The sequence below is a fragment of the Camellia sinensis genome, chromosome 11 (assembly GCF_055761805.1).
Source record: "Camellia sinensis isolate YWXY chromosome 11, ASM5576180v1, whole genome shotgun sequence".
Lineage (NCBI taxonomy): Eukaryota > Viridiplantae > Streptophyta > Magnoliopsida > Ericales > Theaceae > Camellia > Camellia sinensis.
Window position 1 is genome coordinate 61,772,446 of NC_138971.1, and position 26,144 is coordinate 61,798,589.

Below are 26,144 nucleotides of genomic sequence, written 5' to 3' on the forward strand. Positions count from 1 at the left end.
GGTAGTTTTAGGTTTCGTTTGGGATGTGAGCTGGCTTTTTAGCTATTGCTTGAGGCTAAAAAATTTCGTTTGGGTTGGATTTTTTGATTTTTTTGACTTTTGTGAGAGAAAAAATAAAATAATTATGATTTAGATGTGACATTTTTTAGTCTGAGACTAAAAAATCTATTTTATCTTTTTATGATTATTTTAGCCCTAACCCACCCCTACCCAACTTTCCAAACGGTAACTTAATTTAGATAGTTTTCGTTTGGCGTAAGCTAAAATGAGACTTTTTGGCTAAAATAGTCACAAAAAGACAAAATATGCTTTTTAGCCTAATAAGATAAAATATCACATTCAAATCATAATCATTTTATTTTTCTCTCACAAAAGTCAAAAGAGTCAAAAAAAATTTATTCCAAACGAGACTTTTTAATCCCAGACAAAAATAGTCAACTAGTGAAAAAATTAAAAAATCAACCCACATCCCAAATAATGATAGAAGATTGTGAAGGATAAGATCAAGAAGAGATTTGGTATAAAGTTTTAAATAATGTGGGAAAAATTTAGGCAATACAGTATTTTTTAAAAGGCTTTACATGGTAACCATTTTTTATTTGAAAAATGTTTGACACACCAAAATTTTTATTAAATTTTTTGTTGGATCCACATGATTGTAGATTTCACATTCATATGATTATTTGATAAAAAATTTAGTAAAATTCTTGGTGCCTCTAACTTTGCTCTTTTTATTTTGATAATTTGGAAATAAATACATTTTTTATTTATGAAATTTGTTTTGACTTCACAAATTCTTAAACATTTATTTGGCGAGAGGGGTGAGATCTTCATTTTAAAACGCTAAACGTTGAAATTTTTTAAATTCTATTAGTTGAAAATTTGAAAGAAACACAAAATACTTTAAGCAAAACTGTTATACCAGCAAGATGAAAACAAATATTCTACTTTTGAATATTGTTGGCCAATCTTACAAAATAATAACAGGTGGCAAGATGTAACTCCTACAAACACAGTGAAGTCAAGGATACATACACTGTTTTTCCCTAATTTAGCCCCTGATTCTCCTATGGATAACTGCATTTCTCTTGAAAATGACACCAGTCCAAGTGTTGGTAACAATCCAACTGTTGGTGAGGGCAGCGTTTCTGTAAGGGGTAAAAAGCCTATTGGTAGGAAAGCTTCAAAAGAATTATTTTGGAGAAATCAAGTCGTTGAAGCTGAAGTCCAAAAAATGAACATACAATTGGAGACATTTAACCAACACCTTACTGAGAAGGGAAAAAAAAAAGGCTGAAAGAGAAAAAAAAAGGATTCAAGCACTGCAGGAGATAAAAGAACTTGAGATTAGAAAACAAGAACATGAGATAAAAATGGAAGAACATTTGATAATGACTATGAACATTTCACATTTGAACCCTCAGATGAAAGCGTATTACACAATGCAAAAAAATGAGATTTTCGCCAAGTGGTCCGCACATGTCAACAACCCAAATTATTATTTTTCCCAACCTCCTAATGAATAATTACAAGAGAATGCATTTTTTAATTTTGTAATGTCATTTATTTTTTAATGTAATTGTTTTAGTCTTTATTTGCAATTTCATTTTTATTTTGTACTATAATGTAGTGATCCATTATATTTAAATTTGTCCCCTACCTCCTGATAATTTTTTTTTTTTTTTTGTAATGATATATTTTTTAGTTGGGTGAATTATATTTAATTTTTTTTTTCAATTTTTTAATTTTTTTTTAATTTTTTTATATTTGTGTAGTTGGGAATAATATAAATATATAATTTTTTTTAGAAACAATTAAAAAAATGTCATAAGAGATTTGGAGGGAAAGTTGGTTGAGATTTGCTAAAATAGCAAGTGACCATTAGAGCACCATTGCTATAATTTGGCAAAATAGCATTATTTATTGCCAAATTATAGCAATAGCAATGCTATTTTAGTAAACATCATTGGAGATGCTCTTACGAAAGTCTATTGCTATTTATAGGAAAAGATTTTTCAAAGAGATCCTACAAAATTCTATATGAGATTCAATCAAATTATTTGAATCATATTAATTGGAGGGAGAGTTAAAAATTTTATTTCCCTCTAAAATTAAATCTAGTATTCAATCAATTTGTTTGGAGGAAATGTTAAAAAAATTTAATTTCTTTAAAATAAGTGACTTTTTCTTATCAGTTATGATGTTATTAAATATTATTAATAAATACTATGCAAGAATTTTTATTTTTATTTTAGTATTTGTATATATTTTTATTTATTTATTATTTATAATTATATATTTTTATTATATAATATTAATTATGACGTCACGGTTCAACCACTTTGACCCAATGGTTGAACGGTGACCCGTCCACGCGGTCTTTTTTTGGATTAGCTTACTGATTTAGTTTTCGAAACATTGCTGAAAAGGAAGGGGTCAAATAAATTTTTTTTTTTTTTTTTTCAAAAAAAAGTACTGGTTTTCAATATTTTTAGCACATGTAAAAATATTGTTTGGGGTTAAAAGGTTATTTTAGTCACAAAATGATAAAATATGTTAAAAAATTAATAAGATAAAATGTTACATCCAAATCATAATAATTTCATTTTTTTCTATCACAAAAGTTAAAAAAGCCAAAAAACCTATCTCAAACGAACCTTTTAAGTTCCAAGCTAAAATAACTAAAAAATAAAAAAATAAAAAAATTAACCCATATCTCAAACAAATCCAGAGGGTGGTGTGGGTATATTGAACAGATCCAAAAAAAAAGAAAAAGGAAAAAAACCTTAGAAGACAAGATTTTAAATTTTTATATTTGTAAGTATTTTAAGTAGAAATTAAGTGCAAAGATTTGGGCCTAATTTGGCAACTAAGAAAAAAGTTAACTTATTAACTTATTTGGGTAACATCATCTATATACTTTTTTATACATATTTTTAATAAAAGCCAAAAAAAGTCAATCCTTTAGTTAACAAGCATTGGTATACAGTTTTTGGTTTCGTTTGGGATGCGAGTTGGCTTTTTAGCGATTGCTTGAGGCTAAAAAATCTCGTTTGGGTTGGATTTTTTGATTTTTTTTGACTTTTGTGAGAGAAAAAATAAAATAATTATGATTTAGATGTAATATTTTTTAGTCTGAGACTAAAAAATCTATTTTATCTTTTTATGATTATTTTAGCCCCAACCCACCCCTATCCAACTTTCCAAACGGTAACTTAATTTAGATAGTTTTCGTTTGGCATAAGCTAAAATGGGACTTTTTGGCTAAAATAGTTACAAAAAGATAAAATATGTTTTTTAGCCCAATAAGATAAAATATCACATTCAAATCATAATTATTTCATTTTTCTCTCATAAAAGTCAAAAGAGTCAAAAAAAACTTATTCCAAACGAGATTTTTTAACTACAAACAAAAATAGTCAAATAGCCAAAAAATTAAAAAATCAACCCATATCCGAAATAATGATGGAAGATTGTGAAGGAGAAGATCAAGAAGAGATTTGGTATAAAGCTTTAAATAATGTGGGAAAAATTTAGGCAATACAGTATTTTTTAAAAGGCTTTACATGGTAATCATTTTTTATTTGAAAAATGTTTGACGCCCCAAAATTTTTATTAAATTTTTTATTGGATCTACATGATTGTAGATTTCACATTCATATGATTATTTGATAAAAAATTTAGTAAAATTCTTGGTGCCTCTAACTTTGCTCTTTCTATTTTGATAATTTGGAATTAAATACATTTTTTATTTATGAAATTTGTATTGACTTCACAAATTCTTAAACATTTATTTGGCGAGAGGGGTGAGATCTTCATTTTAGAAAGCTAAACATTGAAATTTTTTAAATTATATTAGTTGAAAATTTGAAAGAAACACACCAAAAAAAACTTTCAATTTGCATTTTATTTAATCATGCTATAATTTTACTTTTCTTTTATCTGAATACAACTAATACAACTTTCAACTTTCAATTTGCATTTTTGAATACACTGTTTTGTTTATTGAATACAATTAAATTATCTTCTTTTTTTTTTCATTTTTAATTTTAAAGTCCAATGCATAGCAGACGGGTAAGTTACACATACTTCTTTTAAAATTTAGAAAAAAATATACTACTACCTCATATGTTTACATAATTATATTGAGTTTCCTTAAGAATTAAATTGCTAGTACTCAATTCTATTTTCATCAAAATATTGTTAGTCACATGAATAGAAAATTAATATTGCCATTTTTTTCATTCAAATTTATACTTTACTTTATTTATTTTTGTGTTTTCACACTTTACTTAAAGAAAGGTCACTATCAAAAGTGTATAATTTGCTATATTTTTCCTAAATCTCATAAAAAGTGAATAAAACCACCAATAGCTTTTACCAATAATTTCATTTTAAAAAAAAATCAAATTATAGTTTTTGTTCAACACTCCCGTTTTCGAAGCTGTGCAAGTAGATAATACAGTCCAAGTAGAGTAGCTAAAGAATCCAACTAGTACATTATGCGAGTAATTGACAAGAAAAATGTTGTAGTTGTCGAACCGAAAAAGAAAACTTGCTTATGTGTCAAATCCTCAAAAAAAAATCCTTTTCATAGTGCGTGGCCCTACTGTATTCAACGTCATATAAAGGCAGATATTTGGATTTGATTTTGAATTTGGACTTAAATTTTCATCCCAAAGAGCGCTATTCGACTCACAATTAGAAGAGCAATGATTTGAGGCCAAAAAGTTAATCCCAAACCGACGAAGATGGTTGTTGCCTATTGGGTAGAGATGGAAACCACTTATCATCGAATCAAATATTTTGATCACTTCCAACTTTCACACTGGTTTATCATTGCTCTTTATAGGATACTGATTGGGTGTGAATATAATGCGGGACCTAGGAGAGTCAAACATGCTCTTTGAGGGATTAGAGATGGTTTTGGACTGATGTAGCTAGATGGGTCTAGGTACATGAGACACTATTTCTGTTCTTTTTGGGTTGATGTCTCTATGCTGACTCATATTGAGTTTCTAGTATAGAGCTCCCACTTGCAGGTGTTCTCAGCGGTCGCACGGTGCATTGGCTAGTATGAGATTGTTCATTTTTTGAGAGATTGAGATAGAGATGTGGCAGTGTCATGCCAACTCATGTGCGAGTGGGAGATGTTAGAAATGAGCGCCCATGTGGCATGACCCTTTTCAGCTTTTTGAACCTTATCTAAATGGGTTTTGAATTTGAATTCAAACCTATTTGGATAGCCACTCAGGATATATATCTATCATATCCTGATATGGATAGATGATATAGATATCAGATATTATCTCATATAACTAATAAGGATAAATGAGATAAATAGATTATGTATCTGTTATATGGGATATGGGTGATTAAGAGAAAAATAACGTATGTTTGAGTTTTTCCCATATACTGACTCTCTCCCAAAAACAACTGTAACAAGTCCGCGAGGGACCCCGCTACAGTTCGGACTCGATTAGTGTCACGGTTCTTAATCTTGAACCAAAGAGTCCAAATCTGGCAAATCGTTTTAAGAAAATAGATTTTAGGAAAGAAGTGCCAAACATGGACTGCTTTGCCAGATACAGAGTCGCCACCTAAATATTTTTTTATGGGGGAATTTAGGAAACCCTGACTCGGTGCCGAAGGCCACATGTCCGTCATCACCAGAGTTGCCTCGGCTCGGGAGCTAGGGTACGATTGGGGAAGGTCAGCTATGAGCACCCCCTCTCGCCCAATCCGAAGATCGGCATCTACTAACCGTGATATCCGTTTTTTGAAAACATTATGTGTTCTTAAACTATTTATTAGCCTAGAATTACTATGTTATGCGCACAGCAAACAAGTATAGACTAGATTGCCTAATTTGGAAAGAAACATTGCGTATTCGTTTGTTTTGGAAAATGTTTTGGAATTTGCTACTCGCAAGTAGGCTAAAATACGGATTTCAACGAGTTTTTCCAACTCAAACAATCCAACCTTCACCCACAGGCATTCAAATAGTTTATCACATAAGCATCTAGCCACATGGTAAGCATGCTATCATGTTAACATTCACACGCATGCGAGATGCTAAAGCATAAATACTTATATTGTACTCCAAGCCAAAACAATAAACTGGTTAGCAAACATGTGTGATCCTAGTTCATGTTAAATTGACTAATGCAGCACATACAGGATGCAATTAGATAGGCTCGGCTAACCTAAACATGGTATGTGAAATGCTACAACTATCACGTATTCAATTTGAAATTGAAGTACAAATGCAGTTAGAATGATGTGCCGAGCCTGGTGTATGCAAGGCAAATGTATGAATGCACGCATGCATTGCATAAGGTATGCTAATTTTAAAGATGCCCTAGTCTACCATCATAAGCGGGTAAATAAAGGGGAAGAAAGACGTGGGGTTGGAAGACATACATCCACTCACGCACACTTATTACACAATTGCCCCCACTCGGAGGGTACAAACAAATATTACAGTCCAAATAATAAATACATTAATTATTACAGAATTTCTACTTAATTAATAGAAAGAATGCAAAAAAAAAGGAGAAAGGTGGCCACAGCCTTCACCTCGAGATGCGCGAATGATGCATGCTCGAACCCGCCTTGCCCGGAAAGTCCGTACCATACCAAGGCTGCCTCTGTTTACACTACCCTGCTTCTCTGAAAAATGCCAAAGTCCTGGGACAGGTTGCTTGAATGCTGCAGAATACCACCGGCTGGGGGAAATGCCCACCGACCCTGTATAATTTCCATCGGCTGTTGTTGGAGTTATCGGCCATTCACAAATGGCCGGTCGGCATTGGATGCTGCCGGTCGGCAGAAGATTCCTGTAGAGAACAGTTTTGACAGCAACAGAGGACAGACAGTGTATGGCATGGGATTTCAGGCACATGTGAGCATGGTCATGTTTCCCATCATGCTTTGAACTCAGGGAAGCATGGACCTCGATCCTGGAGCCATCAATGGTGCATGATAGCCCAAGGGATCAAGCTTGCCACTTGATGTAAAGATGCATGCAACACACAAATGAGGACCAAGACCCTATCATGCCGAAGTCAAGGGCCCCGGTGACCGAGAGTCAAGGCGCATTACATCACTTATAGTATGAACGCTCCTTGACCCTCACACTTGGTTTGACACCCCAAACCAAGTAATGCAATGCATGTTATGCAAACATGACTCAGATACAACATGAGATTGAAAATGCAAGGCATGCCAAATGCCATGCAACTAATATGGCAAGTATGCAATGCTAGGCATGCAAGATGCAAATGCAATGCCAACATGGACAATTTAAGCAATAGGATCGACATGTTACAACACCTAATGAAGCAATTATGCAATGGACATGAGACAAGCATGCAAAGGGGCCTTAAACCATAAAGGGGCAGACCTTGATCCACCCCAAAACAGTGGCCAAAAGTGCCTAAAAAGGTGGACAAATACTCATGCCAACAAGCAAGCCAATGGTCCTAAGGTTAAGGCACAAAAGGGGGTACTTCACCTCTACCAACATGACCACTCATGGCATGAATTGGACAAGCCAAAACAGAAACTTAGCAAGCAAAAATAGACCCCAAAACCTACTAACATGGCAGCTAAAGTGACTCCAATGAGATGCATGCACCAAAGCTCATATCTAGGCATAAAAGGCATACCCTCAAAGCATGAAAGAGGTCACTTATGTACACATACAAACATGATTTATGGACTGAAATATGATCCTAAATGATGCCAAATCATGAGGATGGTCATAGCTACGCGTGCTAGAAGTCAAAATGCTCAAAGCTTACAAGCCAAAACACAAAGAGAGGACACCAAATAAGGCAAGCATGACTGAAACTGATGGCCAACAGACCTTAAACATGGTAAAATAATGCCAACACCTTCATGGAACTAAGCCAACATATGCAAGAATCATGACCTAAGCATGAGATGCATTTCTAGGCCAAATGGAGGAATGCAAAGCAAGTATATTAAGCATGCAAAAGGCCACAAATCCGACTAAAAACAGAGATGACATATGACCTTAAAACACCCAAAAACCTCTGAAAAAAAGGCCAAAAACAATCAAGCATGCATGTTACCCTTTAAGCCAAAATGCAAGGAAATAAGACAACGAAGGGAGAGGGGTGTCCCTCCCCTATGAAAGACTTCAAACCACCTTCCTCACCACTGAAAATCCACTGGTTTTCAGTGGTGAGAAGACCAAAACACACAAGCAAACAAGGCCTCACCAAGGAGGCAACAAAAAGGCCAAATAAGGCCAAAGAGGGTGAGTTTGAACTCAAACCACAAAAGACCCTTAATGAAAGTTCTTAAGCATGAAAATATAAGCCTTTTTTATGTTATGCACAAAAACTAAATCAGCAAGCAAGATAGGTAAAAGAATAGTGCAAGTTTTGGGAAACTAAAGCAAAGTGCTCATCCTTGAAGCACACCTCAAGAACAGCCAATGCAGCCCTCTTCTTTTGATAAAAAACAGCCCAAAAACTCAAGAATCAACCCTCAAAGTCCCTCAATCTCGGAGCAAGGTGTAATAGTGTGTGTATTAGTGCAAAAGTAAGGTAAAAGTACACTTTTAGGCCAAGAAACACACACAAGGGAGGAGAGAGAGGGAAATATAGAGAGAGGGTGTATCTATATGTATAAGCTCTGGTTTTTGCCTTCAAATTTTCTAACCAAGAACAAGGAGAAGAGCTCTCCTCCTATAGAAGTCCCTCTTGCAAAGCTTACACAACAAGCTTGCTTAGAGGGAAATCCCTTCATACACGTGTATGGAGGGAAGCAAAGTTGGTGCCAGCTATCACAGCTAGCACAAAATATCTATATAAAGTAGATGAACAGTAGTCGGCTCCTCAAAAATGCCATTTTGACAAAATTGAGTACCGACCGGCAAAAAAGATTGCCGACGGCAACAAAACACCAGCCGGTGGTCTGTGGCTATGGCCGGTGATGTGTGGGGATGCCTCACAAGGCATTCCCTGCCCCTCCAAGGCAAAACACAAGTGTTTGGTACAAAACCAGACACTAAACAGTTGAGTTCGGAGATCCTGAGGCAAGGCGCGTAGCCGAGACCTCCGGGAACTCCAAACGAACACAAACATGGATGATCACCGGGTGTTCAAACGGTGACGTCCAAGTCTTGAGGACGGTCAAAAATGGGGTGTCTACAACAACGATCAAAGCCATTTGCACTGTGGTTTGTGTGGGTAATATTCACTATTGTAATATCACCCCATTGCTGGGTTGATTGACCAGATTCAGGAAGCACGTGATTTACCCACGAGATCCTTCAATTCAGACTCTGTTTGAAAGGTATGACCATAATTTTTATTCCACTGCGTTATACTTTGTTTACATTATGAAATCCTTAAAGGCCACATTTATTTGCCAAGATGAGAGGGGATTAGGAGGTGGTTAAGGAAGTGGCCCACATGTTTTAACATCCAAAGGATAGAAATAATCCTCCAAACCTTGTTCAACACTTGATCATTTATCCTACAGGATGGATCCAAAAAAGATCCAATCAATTAGTCATCCAACTGAATCCAAAATTAACAGATCCAATTATAGCAAGGAAAAAAAAAAGATCGAATCATAGCAACCCGAATCCAAATGTTTACTGAATGTAAACTCGTTCAAGGGCTTTCTATTTGACTTCTTGGGCATTGCATATTTGATTTCTTGAGCTGAAAAGTGTTTTAAGGATTGTAATGAACTTTTTTTGGCAAGGATGATGTGGTCGAGTTAGGTGAGGATGCATCTCAAGAAACTACAAAGAGGAGCCGAATATCAACGTTAAAGTATGGAATGACTTTGAAAATTTTAAATGATTGCTAGACAGATAGCTACATGTAAGCATTGTAGGAAAGATTTTGTTAGGGATGGTAGGAAAGGAACACGTCATTTAAGAAACCATATGTCACATTCATGTCCAGGATTAAAACAACTTAAGACGAATGTCACTAAAAGGCTTCCAATTTAGCTACTAAGGTTACAACTGACAAAAAGGAAACAACTATAGCAAGCATTCAAACCTTAACAAAAATATTTAAAACAAATAATAATAAAATAATAATTCGAATTTTGTGGTTATGGATAATACGACTATGGAATGTTGCACAAATTTTTGGCATCTTTACACTGCAAAAGCAAATTTGTCTCAAAAAACTATTGCCACAAAAAACATGAACCCTATGTCCCAAGCACACTATTTTGAGGGACCTTGAGTGTCAAAATACCTATGTTATCAAAATCTTACAATTCGTGATTTGAGTTGTGATTCAATTCACAATTTTTACAAAATTGATACGAATCCATGGATGAATTTATTTTAGAAGGAATCTGCAGAGAATCGCATAATTTACAATTGACTCACGATTCGATTTACTTTTTACGATTCATGCAATTCTTATAACTGTCATGTCCGACATATTTTGATTATTTTTTTGTCCCTTTTTTTAGTTAAAATGAAATAATACAACTTCTAATAGTGTTTGGTATGAAAATAATAATTTTTTGTTATTTTGAATATTAAAAAGTTTTTAATAGAATCCAATTTAATAGAATCCAATTAAATTCAGTCAGACCCAATATATTTTTAACTAGGACCATTGCTTTCTCTATCAAGAGTTGTTTCAGATCACATTATTATCTTCTAGTGGAGTGAATTTTATTTAATGCTTTACGACTTGTCATAAATTGGTACTTCTATGTTTGAACTTCTTAAGCCTATATATTTTATTTAAAGTTTAGTTAGCGTGTTAATGTATCATGGCATGTTCAATAGGGGTGATCAGTCACTGGATCGGGTTAGGTTTGGATTGGACTTGCATTACTTAATAATTGATTTTGTATTTGTTCAAACCCATCCGACCTTGACATCGGGCCTCCATAATCAACCCAAGTCCAGCTCTTAACAAATTATAATTCCTAAGCCCGTCCATCAGGCCATATAAATAAGCTATTAAAAAAAAGAAAAAGAAAAACTAAACATCTAGTATCTATTAAAGGCCTATAAAACAACAAGCTGCTTACAAACAGTTGAAAACAAATACATATTAAAAGATGAATTTAGTAAATAAATTAATTCAATAATTGGTAACTAATTTAAGAAATCAATTGAAAAAATTGCACACACAAAGCCCTCTAGAGAGCAACGAACCATGTTCCAAGTGATACACAAACATCAATGTAGCCACCGATATACAAAGAAAATTGTTTTAGAGAAAGTTTTATGAGAACAACCCTAATGGAAACAATAAAAGGTATATATATTTTTAATATATTATATAAATTAATTCATTAATTCAATAAAATATGTAGCGAGCTAGGCCAGGACAGAAATGCATTTCCCAAACCCAACCCATTAATTTATCAGGTTGAAAATATCAGCCCAACCTAGCCCTATGGGCTAAAATAATATTCCCAAGTCTTACAAAACTAGGGTTGGGCTGGACGGGCCAGTGGGCCGATGCCCACCCTTAGCGTTCAATGCTCTAAGATATATATATATATATATATATATCTATATAATAAGGCACAAAGGTTTTTGAAAATATGTTAGAGACAATTGTCCTACTAGGACATTTCAATGCTCATGATTCACTTGTGTATTTACATAGACTGATGAGATGACCCCCTTTAAATATATATCAATCCCAAATATAACTTCCCACCCAAACACTAAACTTCCTACTTACCCACGTCTCCTCTCTATTTTATCCTTATCTCTCCCCCTTCTCTGTTCTCATCATAAAAGAGACCTATTGAGGGCTAAACTTCCTACTTACCCACGTCTCTCGCTACTGTGCTGAAGAAAGGAGAAAATAAAGTTTCTGCGAAGCATTAGGGTTAATTTTTAGGTGAGATTCTAATTGCGAACATATGAACGGAATAATGGATTCAAAACCATCTTTTTCTTCTATTTTTTAATTATTTTTTCTTCTTTTCCTCAGTTTTCTCAGCAACCAGAGTTTATTCAGGTGAGATTCTAATGCTTCGTTTTTTCACAGTTTATGATTTGAATGGAAAACAAAACAATTTAAGATAAAGGATTCAAAACCATCTTCTTTTTCTATTTTTTAATTGTTTTCTGTTCTTTTCATCAATTTTCTCAGCAACCAGAGTTTAGTTAGTGTTTGGAATTGAATTCCACATTTTGCAGTAGCTTGATTCGATCCGTTACTCGCTTTAGAATCAATTGAGTTTGCTTTGAAATCCTTGACTTGGGTTCATTATGTTTCGTGACGATCTTGATGATGTGATAGAAAACCAGAGTGAGAGAGTGAGTTAGTTTTGAGATTATTTCTCTTTAGCTTATACACAGATCTTAATGGTTTGGGTGTTTTGACATCGGCACTCTCTCCCTCACTCTCTCTATACAGTGTTTTGACATCCTCTCATTGGTGTTGGTTGTTTTTCAATTTAAAGAGAGAGATAGAAAAATAGAGTGAGAGAGTGAGCTAGTTTTGAGACTGTATTTCTCTTTAGCTTATACACTGAGATCTTAATGGGTTAAATATTAGGTAGAAGAGATGAGTCAAGCTTGTGAAAGTAATGCATCCAGATTCCCCAGTGGTGGTGCCATGGATGCCATCTACACACAACCACAAAATCAAATATATATGAAATTATTATTATTTTTTTATAACTTTTTCAAAAAATATGAATGTAATTTCGTGATTATATTTTTTCCACTACAAGTTTTTAAACAAAAAATTAAAAAAATTCAACTATTCATGAATGTGAGAAATTAATTTTAAGATTTAATTTAATAAAAATAGTTTAAATGAGATAAATAAAGAGAGAGAAATAGATTTTAATTATCATACATAAAAAATTAATTGAGTATTTTATTCTTAAATAATTTCTCCATTCAAGTATAGATTAATTTTAATTTTAGGTGTAATAAATGAGAGATTGTTTGAATTGTTTATTATTGTCAAATGATTTCTTAATCTTTCATTCTCCATCAAAAAATTGCAATTTATTGGAAGGCCATTAGATTTTTAATTTTGATTTTTTTACTTCTATATTTATTTATTTTTAAATTTTTGTAATTATGTAAGATATATTAACCTGTATTTTTTAAATATGCATCAATTAGAAGTTTAATGACTCAAAAATAAAAATTGAAAATAATATATGATTGAGAAAATATGAAATAATAATTTTTTATACATATGAATAAATAAGTAATGTAAATTGTGGGAAAAAAATAAATTCATTTATTTCAACTTTAAAAAAAATCAAATAACAAAAACATTACTTAAAATAATAAATTTTATGTTGTTTATATAGCGTGGAATAAGTCTTATATTAAATTATTAGAATGTTATATAGTAATATTAATTTTAGAGAAATTGTTTATTTTTGACTATTGTACCAATAAAAATTAATTTTACGTTGTTTACAATTTATTGTTGCTTCTCTGTTATATTTGTGATTTTAATTTGTTTAGTTAAGCAATATTGGTAATTGGTAAGCTGGATCAACAAATATACCTTATTCTCCTTTGTTTGCTAAATGTTTGATGAATAGTTTCACAGGAGAGGTCCTCTCTTTTATCATTTCTTTATTTGCTGCTTAGATATTTTCAACAGATAAGAGAGAAAGAGCATAAGATAGATCTGTGGCCTTTTTTTATTTTTTTTAAATTTTTATAAAAGAAAAAAAAAGATTTGAGCTCATATGTGTTCAAGACTCAGATTCGAAAAAAATCCTCATCTTTTATTTTTATTTTTTTTTAGTTGTTGTTGTTGAAACAGATTGCAACAGACGAAAAAAAAAATAACAGATAAAATTCAGAGAAAAGTTATTACTGTTATGGTTTACCAACAGAAAAATTATTGAAAGGTGTTAAATAGCATTAGAGAAGACTTTGTTTAACCAATGTGTTTATGAAAAATATATAGGTGATAAATTTATTTTATTCCCTTCCTGTAATTAAAAACAGTAGGTATGGTTTAACCAATGTGTTATTTTAGCTTTTTTTTTCAGAACGTATAGTTTGTTGCTTCACAGGAGAGGTCTTCTCTTTTAACATTTCTTTATTTGCTGCTTAGATATTTTCAACAAATAAGAGAGAAAGAGAGTAAGATAGATCTGAGGCCTCTTTTTATTTAATTTTTTTTTAATTTTTATAAAAGAAAAAAAAATAAAGATTTGACCTCATATATGTGTTCAAGGCTTAGATTCGAACAAATTCCTCCTCTCTTTTTTTATTTTTTTTTAGTTGTTGTTGTTGAAACAGATTACAACAGACTAAAGAAAAATGACAGATAAAATCCAGAGAAAAATTATTACTGTTATGGTTTACCAACAGAAAAATTATTGAAAGGTGTTAAATAGCATTATAGAAGACTTTGTTTAACCAATGTGTTTATGAAAAATATATAGGTGATAAATTTATTTTATTCCCTTCCTATAATTAAAAATAGTAGGTATGGTTAACCAATGTGTTTTTTTAGTTTTTTTTCAGAACGTATAGTTTGTTGCTTCACAGGAGAGGTCCTCTCTTTTAACATTTCCTTATTTGCTGCTTAGATATTTTCAACAGATAAGAGAGAAAGAGAGTAAGATAGATCTGAGGCCTCATTTTATTTATTTTTTTTAATTTTTATAAAAGAAAAAAAAAGATTTGAGCTCATATATGTGTTCAAGGCTCAGATTCGAACAAATTCCTCCTCTCTTTTTTTTTTTTTTTTTTTAGTTGTTGTTGTTGAAACAGATTGCAACAGACTAAAAAAAAATGACAGATAAAATTCAGAGAAAAATTATTACTGTTATGGTTTACCAACAGAAAAATTATTGAAAGGTGTTAAATAGCATTATAGAAGACTTTGTTTAACTAATGTGTTTATGAAAAATATATAGGTGATAAATTTATTTTATTCCGTTCCTGTAATTAAAAACAGTAGGTATGGTTTAACCAATGTGTTTTTTTAGTTTTTCTTCCAGTACATATAGTTTGTTCCATTGTTTGTTTGTATTGTTTGCATGTTGATGGCGTTAATTTTAATTTTATCATTTTAATGTGATTGTTAAAATACATCATCAAACAACCATAATTATATAACCAAACATTTCAGGTTGAAATACAATAGTTATGGATAACATCACTATGGACAACATCATTTTGTCATCTTCATTTACTGGTAGTCCTAGACATATGTTTGAAATCTTTCAAGATTCAATGGCTATCACGTTGTAGACCGCCCCGAACTCCGCTCCGCGCGCGAGGGTGCGAATTGTGGTTCATAGCTACTATAGTTTGGACTCTTGTCACGGTTCTGAATCTAATCTCACAAAGTGCAATGTAAGACTGATAAATCATCAAAGAGTCCAAATCCGGTAATTGGTTTTGAAAAATCAATTTTGAATCGAAAAGTGTCAAACATGGACTGCTTTGCCAGATTTCAGAGTCGCCACCTAAATATTTTGTTTTGGGAAATTTAGGAAACCCTGACTCGTGCCTAAGGCCACGTGTCCGTCATCACCAAAATTGCCTCAGCTCGGGAACTTGGGTACGAGGGGGGAAGGTCATGAAATGAGCACCCCTGCTCGCCCGATCAAAGATCAGCCTTTACTAACATGATATGTTGTTTTTGAAAACACATGCGTTTTTTTTCCGGTTTATTAGCTAACCTTACTATGTGATGCGCACAGCAAACAAGTATAGATTCAATCACGCGGATTGGAACAAAACAACTCATGTTTGTTTTTGAAAGTGGTTTGAAAGTGCTACTCGCAAGTAGGCTAAGTCGCGGATTTGCCACCCTCAAGTGGGCTTAGAAAAACATGATTTTGCCACTTCAAGTGGGCTTAAAACTCACAATCATCGAGTTGTTCCAATCCAAGCAATCAAGCCTTCATCCACAGGCATTCATATAGTTAATCACTTAAGCAGTTAGCCTCATGGCAAGCATGCTATCATGGAAGTCACTTACACACATGCAAGATGCTAAAGCGTAAACACTCACAGTGTACTCCAAGCCAAAAAAGAAACTAGTTAGTAATCAAAGCATGATCCTAGCTATGTTAACAATGCGTAATGCAACACATGCAAAAATACAACTAAAGTAGGCTCGGCTATCTAGAATGGCATATGAATGCAACAATTTGATACATGTATTCAAATAGGAATTGAAATATGATGCAGTTTCAATGATGCACCAAGCCCGATGCATACAAGACAGATGAATAATGCACGCATGCAAAGCATAAGTATGCTAATCGAAACATGCCCTAAAACTAACCATCAAAAGCTGGTAAATAAAAAGGAGAAAGACGTGGGGTTGGAAGACATTCACACATACACGCCCATTTATTACAACACGTGCCCTCTCGACAAAGGGTCCGAATAATAAGCTAACTAGCTAATCTAAGCTAATTAAACTACTTATTACAAACCAAAATTAATAAATTAATCCTAGTTAACTAATTAGTTATTACAACACAAATTGCTTAGTTAAGCACATCAACTAATTAAGTACAAAATCAAAGCATTAGCTAGCTAAGCGAAGCAACTAAGTAAAGCAGTAAAAGAGATCCTTGGGGCGAGGGGTGCATGCATGCTCGGTCGCCTCATTCGGAAATCCATCGCTATGCCCCAACTTGCCTCTGTTTGCATTTGATTTCAGAACACTGCACAAACCTCCAGATAGCTTCTACTCCATCATGGGAACGTCCAGGAAGACTGCCGACTAGTAAAGGGTGGTGTAGACCACTTGTAGACCACCTAAGTATGCTGTAGACTAGAAAAAGTGGTCGGCCAGCCACTTTTACTGGTCTGCCGACCAGAAAATCCTACCAAGCTCCAATTTGCTACAACAGAGAACAAGAAGGGGCACAGCAGTGTATTTGCAAGGTATGTATGCACAACCACCCACCCTATCATTTCTCAAGCTCAAGGGAGTGCGGTACTCGACACTCGGGCCACCAACCGAGCATCGCAATGCATAATGGCCGAGAAGTCGAGTTTGCACAATTCAATGTCAATGAATGCACAAATAACACATAAGGGCCTTAACCTTTATCATGCATGATCAAGAGGGTCGGCGACCGAGAGATGCGGCATATTTCATCACTTCAAGTATGAAACGTCCCTCGTTTCTCGTGTTTGGATTAATGTTCAATCCAAACACAATGCAATGCAACAACATTCCAAGCAACATGCACACAACATGAGATGCACAAGTTAGAGTCCTTAAGCATGAAAGCTAGTGAAGGATGCAACACAAGGGCTATGTAATGCAATGCTCAAATGACCAAACCATCCATAAATTGGCCTCATGCATGCCAAAATAGTGGCCAAAATACTCTGAAATGATGGCATGAAATGCAAGATAATGCATGCTCATGCATTGGCCCATCAACTAAGCATAAGAGCACAACTCTTAAACATGATTAAGAAGTGACAAACATGGAAGTGTGACAACACTATATGCTCTGAAATTAAGCTAGAAAGAATGCCAAATCATCCAAACAACACAAGCATAGCATGCTAGAAGACCTAAGACACAAGGCTACCAAAAGGGACTACACAAGAGGCATGCAATACATGGCACAAATGATTGAACCAGCCATAGACAGAGCTCAATTAGGTCAAAACAAAGACCAAAGCATGCTGAGATAGAAGCTCACAAGTCTAGGCATACATGCATACAAGTTAGGCCATAAGCGAGGCACAAATGCACAACTCTTAAAAGCACTCAAAGAGTGAAAGAAGTGAGAATATGGCAATGCTATATGCTCTGAAATAACATGTTAAATGATGCCAAATCATGCACATGTCACAAATGAAGCATGTTAGGAGGCTCAAAGCTTAAAACTAGCATAGGCACTTGCACTATAGCTATACAAAGCAAGTCCCAAAAGGCCAAGGACACCTAAAATAGTCCTAAAGCATGTCAAAACAATGCTAAAACATGCATGGAGTATAACCAAAACAAGCTAGCATGAAGGGCCAAAAAGGCCAAGTACACTAGGCCAATAAGCATGATTACACTACAAGTGTAAGAAGCAAATGAGGGATGCTCTAACCAACCAAAAACAGAGTTGTATTATGGTAAAATAACACCAAAAACACACTGAAATGGTAGCCCAAAAGCTTAGGCAAGTTGGCATACACATTGGCTCATATTTAAGTCATAACGCTCAACTTTCCAAAAGCATTGAAAGAGTGACACATGTGAGTGTATGGCCATGAAACATGCTCTGAAATCATGTATCAAGTGATGCTAAATCATGCGAATAGTCCAAGCAATGCATGCTAGTGACTTGAAAACACAAAGCTAGTGAGCAAGAATGAACTATGACTATACAAAGCAAGGCATGCATGACCAAAACAACTTAAAACAGAGTTTAAGCATGGAAAAACATGAGTAAAAGCTTCCTATAGTGGAGCCTAAAGCATGCTAGAATAATGGCTTAAAGCATAAAGCATGTTAGGCTAGCAAGGAGGATTGCACTACAAGTGAAAGGAGCATGCAAGAGGCAATCAAACCAACCCTAGACAGAGCTATAGCATGCTAAAACAACACCAAAAACCTACTAAGACAAACCCAAAATAGGCTAGCATGATGGATCAAGGCATTAAGCACACAAGGCCAAGTTGTAAGATTACACTACAAGTTTAGAAAGCATGCATGGGGTGACTCAACCAAGCTAAAACAGAGGTATGCCATGTCAAAATAACACCAAAAATAAGTTGAGAACAAGCCAACACATGCTTAACAAACATGCTACCTTGATGAGTCATCAACACAAGCACACAAGAGAAGAGGATGGGGGATAACCCCCACCCATTTGGGACCTCAAAACACACTTTCTACCACTGAAAATCTACTAGATTTTAGTGGCTAAAAGGGAAAGAGAAGGTGATACAAAGGCCTAAAGAGATAGTTCAAAACAAGGCAAACTAAGGCACAAAAGGGGGCAGACCACCCCCAACACCAAAGAAGCCTTAAACAAACACTTCAAGCACTTAAAATCAGAACTTTTTGTAGTTTAAAGTTAGGCCTAAAACATCATGAAAATAGGGCCAAAGAAGCAATGAAACAAAGCTTAAAAGGGGACTAGTGACTCACCCTTGAAAAACAAGAACAAGGCAGGAACTCCAGCAACCTTTGTGAGCTAAAAACCAACTCTTGAGTCCAAAGAAGACCCTTAGGTACCTCAGTGACAAGAGTATGGTGTTTCACTAGGTGTTTGTGTGCAAAAGTGTGAAGAAACTACACTTTTAAGCACAAATATGGAGCAAATAGAGCAATATAGAGATTGAGATATATGTATAACCCTAATGCAAAGTTCTCAACCTGAGACAAGAGGGAGGAGGCTCCCTTATATGGAAATCCATGCTCCAAGCTTGTTTGACAAGCTAGAGGCTCCAAGCAATCCCTCTATACACGTGTGTGGAGGAGGCTTTCTGTGCCCAACAGCTGGCACAACTAGCAAGAAAATATCTACAGAAAAATGCAAAAAAGGTGATGACCAATTGAGGTGGTCGGCCGACCACTCCCACTAGTCGACCGACCACAAAAAGTGGTCTACAGGGAGAACAACTGGTCAGCAAGGAGGGCAAGATGGTCTACACAAAGAGAGGAAGGTGGTGGCATGGCTGCCGACCACCAAGACCAGCTAACCGACCAAAAAACTGGCTAACATGGAAGAAAAGTGGTCTACAGGGGGAGAAACTAGTCTACACCCCCTGTTCCACTCTCCAGGCAAGGGTAGCAAGGTTTGGTTTAGAACCAAACCAAAAAGGAAGCAAGACAAAAGTCCACAGGACAAGGCATGCAGCCGGAAGCCCCAAAAACTAGTCTATGGGTAGAAAAAGTGGTCTACGAGAGGGAAAGGCAACAAGGCATGGTCTACAAACCAAGCCAAAACACAAAAAGTTCAGAGGCCAGGAGGCAAGGCACTCAGCCGAAAACTCCAGAAACTCAAAACGAGCACAAACATGCGCGATCACAGAGCATTCAATCGATGATGTCTGAGTCTTAAGGTCGGTCAAAAATGGGGTGTCTACACATGCGATACAACCAACACCGAGATATTTTTCTTACCATGACTACAAATCCTAATTGGCCAGAAATTACTTCAACATTATTATCACATCAAAAACCTATTGATCGTCCTGATTTAATTGCCCGTGTGTTTTAGTTGAAGAGAAAATGTTTGATGAAGGAGATAGAAACAAATAAAGTGTTTGGAAATAAAGTTGCACATGTTTTTACAATTGAATTTCAAAAACGGGGCCTCCCCAATATGCATGCACTTTTATTTCTAAAGGGTCCAGACAAAATTCGAACATGTGCTCAAGTAAACAAATTGGTCTGTGCAGAATTTCCAGACCCAAAAGATGATTCTATGCCTTTTTGAAACTGTCAATTGTTGTATGGTACGTGGACCATGTGGTGCTCGAAATCCGCATGCACCATGTATGGAAAATGGTAGATGCAGTAAGAGATACCCTCGAGCTTTCACAGAAACAACAACTATGGATCAAGATGGATACCATATCTACCGTCGTCGCAATAATGGTCAAGTACATACTGTGAAGGGGCAAGAAGTTGATAACAGGGATGTCATACCATACAATGCATATCTTTCTAAACTTTTCAACTGTCATATAAATGTGAAAGTTTGCGCCGGAATGAGATGTGTTGAGTATATACATAAGTACATTTACAAGGGTTATGATTGTACAACGATAGTGTTAGGATCGATAAATGAGACTCAACAAATCTCGATGCAAGGTATATAGGACCTCCAGAAGCTGCTTGGCGAATATTTGGTCATCTTTTGCATGCAGAGATACCAACAGTTATACGATTGGCACTTCATTTACCTGGAATGCATCGCGTTGTTTTTAACCCAGAAGAGTCATTAGAAACGATTCAATCTAGAGCTGGTCAACAAATGTCAACTCTTACTGGCTTCTTTGCATATTGTGCTGCCAGTGAAGATGAATGTCCATTCACTTATCAAGAATTTCCACAGCATTTTGTATGGCTCAAGTCAGAAAAGAGATCGAAATCAAGAGAAAGGAGATATGCAATTGGTAGAATGTACTTTGCCAGTCCTAATTGTGGTGAAAGATTTTATCTGCGTTTGTTACTAACTGTTGTCAAAGGACCAAAGTCGTTTCAGTCTTTACGCACGGTCGATAATGTTGTGCGTGATACATTTAAATTAGCATGTATTGCAAGGGGGCTTTTAGAAGATGACGAAGAATGGATACAATGCTTGAAAGAGGCTGCAGTTATGAAAACTGGATACCAATTGAGGAGATTGTTTAGTATTATTCTCACCCAGTGCTCTCTACTAAATCCACGTGCATTATGGAATCAATTCTCAACGCATATATGTGATGATCTTACACATAAGATTCGTACATTGTTTTCCATTTCTAACCCAACTGAGGCTCAAATTGAAGATTATGGTCTCCATCTTTTGAATCAAATGCTTCATGAATTAAGCAAATGTTTAATTGACTTCCCACCCATTCCACAACCTATTGCAAATTGGAGTGCAGTAATTGGTAATCGATTGATATTCGAACATCAACAATTGCAGAATGAGACACAATAGACAGATTCACAAATTACTATTGATTGTCTCAACAATGGAAAACAGAATGCTTATAACAGAATCACTTCTTCAATTTTTCGAAATAAAGGAACTGTTTTCTTTCTTAATAGGGGTACTGGAATAAGGAAAACATTTATGTACAATACGATTGCATTAAAATGTCGCAGCCTTGGGCATATCGTTGTTACTGTGGCTTCATCTGGAATTGCATCATTGTTTGTTATTGGTAGAAGGTCACACTACACATTCAACATTTTCCATTCCATTAAATGTCTTGGAAAATTCACTTTGTGGGTTTACCAAACAATCATTACAAGCTGAGTTGTTTAGAGAAACAATACTTATAATTTGGGATGAAGTTCCTATGCAACATAGACATTGTGTTGAGGCGGTTGATCGTACATTAAGGGATATTCGTGATGCTGAAAAGCCATTTGGGGGTATTACTGTTGTTCTTGGTGGAGACTTTCAACAAATCTTACTAGTTATACCCAAAGGAATTCGTGAGCAAATTGTAAATGCATCATTAAGACACTCTGTTATATGGAAGCATATACATATCTTAACTTTGAATTTGAATATGCGCTTGAATCATGGAGACCACGAAAATGCTATTTTTGCAAATTTCTTGATGGAGGTAACACTACTTTAACCTTTTTCTTTATTATATAGATTATTTTAAATTAATAAATTGTGTTTACACTCATATTTTTTTTAATTGATTTCACTTTTTTTAGATTGGGACTAATCCTCAAGAAATCATCAACCTTCCATCAACAATACACAAATGTCAAGATTTGAATGAATTACTCTCTACAGTTTACCCACAGTTGAATATGATAGAGACGTCGACCCCAACATTTTTAATTGAACGCACCATATCTTTCCAGGAAGATTATATACTTATTTTGCAACAGATAAAATGTCTGAAGATAATGAAATTGATCATACCATTACAAATAGTTATCCTAATGAATATTTAAATTCATTGGATCCTCCCGGGCTACCAACTTTTAAGTTAGAGTTGAAAGTGAGTTGTACTATAATATTGTTAAGAAATATTGCACCGAAAGATGGACTATGTAATGGTACAAGATTGATGGTTACTAGGTGCGACAATCGCATAATTAAAGCTCAAATTTTAACTGGAGAAAAGTTTGGCAATTTGACATTCATACCAAGGATATCTTTGATACCATCTTCTTCAGAAATGCCTTTCCAAATGACAAGACGTCAATTTCCAGTCCGATTAGCATATGCCTTGACCATTAATAAATCTCAAGGACAATCTGTGAAATTTGTTGGGGTTGATTTGTGCATACCAGTGTTTAGCCATGGCCAATTATATGTGGCATTGTCCAGATGTACATCCTTTGATCGTATAAGTATTCTTCTCCCTAAAGATAGTTTGGATTCTACTACAAATATTGTATATCCTGAAGTGTTGTTGTAGTGTTCCATGTTCATTAAATCATGTTTTATCAAAAGGTAACCATGTAGATTTATTTTATATATAGATTTTTTTTTATACAAAATTTCAATCTAATAATAATTGGAAATATGGATTTTTTTAGGATTGGATTGAAAAATTTATGGAGCTTAAAAGGAGAAATACAACTAGCTTGCTTCGATGGGGATGTAATAAGGTAATTTCAATCTCAAAGTATTTTGATATGTATATTTCCAACAAATATACCAATCTATATATATATATATATATTTATTTCCACAAATTACCAGATTGTTGTGCATGTTCTTCATTGGGGATACATACAAGTTAATACAAAAGACTTTTTCGAAAGTAATGAAGAGGAAGTTTGGGCAAACACATTTTTGAAGACATATTATTGACACATCTTCTGTAAAGCATACATATTTTGGAAAGCTTCAACCCACCTTTTTTTTTTTTATAAAGTTTTAACCCACTCTTTTGGTGTATGACAATATAATGTTTATTTTTCTTATGTAGTTATAATTTGATTGGCAGCAGTAACACTAACTGGTGTGCATTTTAATTTTAATTTCTTTTAAATTGCAAAGCACTAGCCGGTGTGCATTATTTGATATTTAATTTTTTTTTTATATTTGATTTGTTTGGAATTGTAGAGTATAATCTATTAAATATATTTTCATAATTGCATTTTAATCTTAAATTTAAATAGTGTTGCGATTATAATTATATTATAATCCTAACATTATTTACACCGTGCTTTCAGGCACGGGCATACGCTAGTGTGTATATATATATATGTTACTTTGTATAGCATTTTGTATATATCATTAAAAAAATTTAAGCCAAGTCGACAATGATAGTCTATTTAATTTATTGAGTTTATCATATAAAAATAAAAAAGAATTTTTTTAAAAAAAAAATAATATACATTTTGCCTACAATAGCGGGACTCCTCACACTTCCAAAAACATATAACAACATCCTTCAACCCGAGCATCCACATCAGGCTGACTATTATGGTTTTAGAACAAAATTTTCTTAGCAAGGTGCAAAGTCATTCCTCTATCAGTCTCACTACATATTTGTGAACTTTGCCATTGCTACAGTACCTCGCTTCGTCAAGCGAGGTACTATTCACAAGCTATACAAAGAAAGCCAAACAACTAGGAGGATATCCAGCCGGACAATAGGCTGCTGCTAATTTTTTTATTTTATTTTTCCTTTTGATCAAATCTTTGACTTTTTCCATAAGAAGGACATTCGGTCAGACAACCGGCTGGACATCTAAACAACCGATTGAAATTTGTTGAGCTTGATGTAGTGTGTATATAAAAAAATGTTAGCTAAAATACTAAAGTAATTGTTTTGGTTAATTTGACTGAAAATTTGTGAAGCCTAATGCTGATGCTCTAAATGAGTATGCTGTAAATGGAAAAATTAAGTGTTGGTCAGGGGCACCATATGGCTATGTTTCTGATTAATTACAAATCACTATGTCCCTTCATATTCTCCAATCAACCAATACAAAATCGTAGACCGCATCTCCACTACCAATCACAATACACATGAAACATCATGTGATGCTGGACTAACCAATAACTTCTCCTATAAATGACTAGTTATATTATGAACCTAACCTTATTAATCCAAAATTTTCATCTTGTGATTCAGATTTATTCTACACATAAATCACATTATATAAATTAATTTCAACCACACAATCACCTACTCAGAATTTTTTGAGTGGTTAATCTAGGTCCCTAGATTAATTCATAAATGACAAGTGGAGACCAAGACTATCCTTATTATCAAAAATGCTTTCCACGATAGATGTGGGACATGGTAAGGATATTGTTTGTGTCCCGAACAGTAGCATATTGTGACCGTCATTGAGTCAATATTGGATTTTTTACATTAAAAAAAAGTATATAATGAATTTATTTCAATAATTTACCTCGTTTATATTATTTAATTTATCTTATAAATTATAAATAAAAGAAGTACAACTAATTAAATATTTATAATTATATGATCAGAGTCTAAAAAATTTAAAGGATAAATTGTGAATATATCTTTTACACTATGTTTGGTAACTTAGGAGATAAGAGGAAAAAAAGTGATTTAGTAAGTTATAAGTGAAAAAAAAAAAAAAAAAAAAAGCAGAAGAAAAGATTGTAATTTCTTTTATTTTTATTTGGATAGAAAAGAGAGAAAAGAAATGAAGTGATATTGATTTCTCCCCTATTTTGTTTGGTTAAGCTATATACAAGAAGAGTTTTGCTACATTCTCCCATTTCATCACCCCTAATTACACCCCATGAGGTGGCAAACAATTTTGAAAGGGGAGAGAAGAGTTTGAAGAGAGTTAATTGGTTGAAATTATTTGTTACTTCATTAAAGGTGCAATTGCGGTGATGCAATGGATGAGACATTTCTCATAAAAGAAAAGAAAAGAAACGACATGATATTATATTACCATATGAAAAATGCTTGGGAGCACTAATTAGTGCTCCCACTAATTAGGTGGCAGTGGGTCCCGTCATTAATGATGTGATGTTTTGGTCTTAGAGTTGTATTTTTTTTTTTTTAACTTTTTTAATGCATTAGTGCTATTAGTGGTGATGTTTTTAGTGGGATGAATCATTGCTGTTACCATATTAACCTTTTTATAGGTGATAGTTTTTTATTTGTTTTATATCTAAAAGGATAGTTTTTGGTATTACAAATAAAATAATACTTAATTGGTTTTATTTCTCTCAACTTTTGGAGACATTGAAAGTAGGGATTATGAGAGAAATGTGTTTCTCTCCCTTTGTTTCCTGTCTTATATTTAGTAATCCAAACAAAGGATTGAAATCCAATTCTCTCTGTTTCTATTCTTTTCTTTTCTTCTTCTCCAAATCAGTTAAAACAAATGAAAGCTTAGAGTTTGTGTAAAATATGATTTATCCCTGTAGTTATAGAAATTATATCTTGCCTCTTAAAATATTTAATTTTATAATAAATTTTTCTTTATTAATAAATCATCCAGTCAATTAATAGTTTTTAATGATGTTAAAAATTTATTTTAATTAAAAAT

General features: G+C 34.0%; 1 protein-coding gene across 1 annotated transcript; it reads left to right on the plus strand.

The window, feature by feature from the left end:
- The first annotated feature begins 20,468 nt into the window (after window positions 1-20,468).
- LOC145802359 (uncharacterized) lies at window positions 20,469-24,546 on the plus strand. The gene is made up of 5 exons (XM_082895065.1): window positions 20,469-20,566; window positions 20,778-21,319; window positions 21,843-22,249; window positions 23,187-23,258; window positions 24,460-24,546. Exons 1-5 carry the CDS (start codon window positions 20,469-20,471, stop codon window positions 24,544-24,546), a joined length of 1,206 nt encoding a protein of 401 aa, XP_082751191.1.
- The last annotated feature ends 1,598 nt before the right edge of the window (window positions 24,547-26,144 follow it).

Coding starts and splice junctions, on each gene's coding strand:
- LOC145802359 (XM_082895065.1), top strand. CDS start 20,469: ATGGTAGATGCAGTAAGAGATACCCTCGAGCTTTCACAGAAACAACAA. Junction 20,567..20,777: donor GTCGTCGCAATAATGGTCAA/GTACATACTGTG, acceptor TCTCGATGCAAG/GTATATAGGACCTCCAGAAG. Junction 23,259..24,459: donor TTCGATGGGGATGTAATAAG/GTAATTTCAATC, acceptor AAATTTGTGAAG/CCTAATGCTGATGCTCTAAA.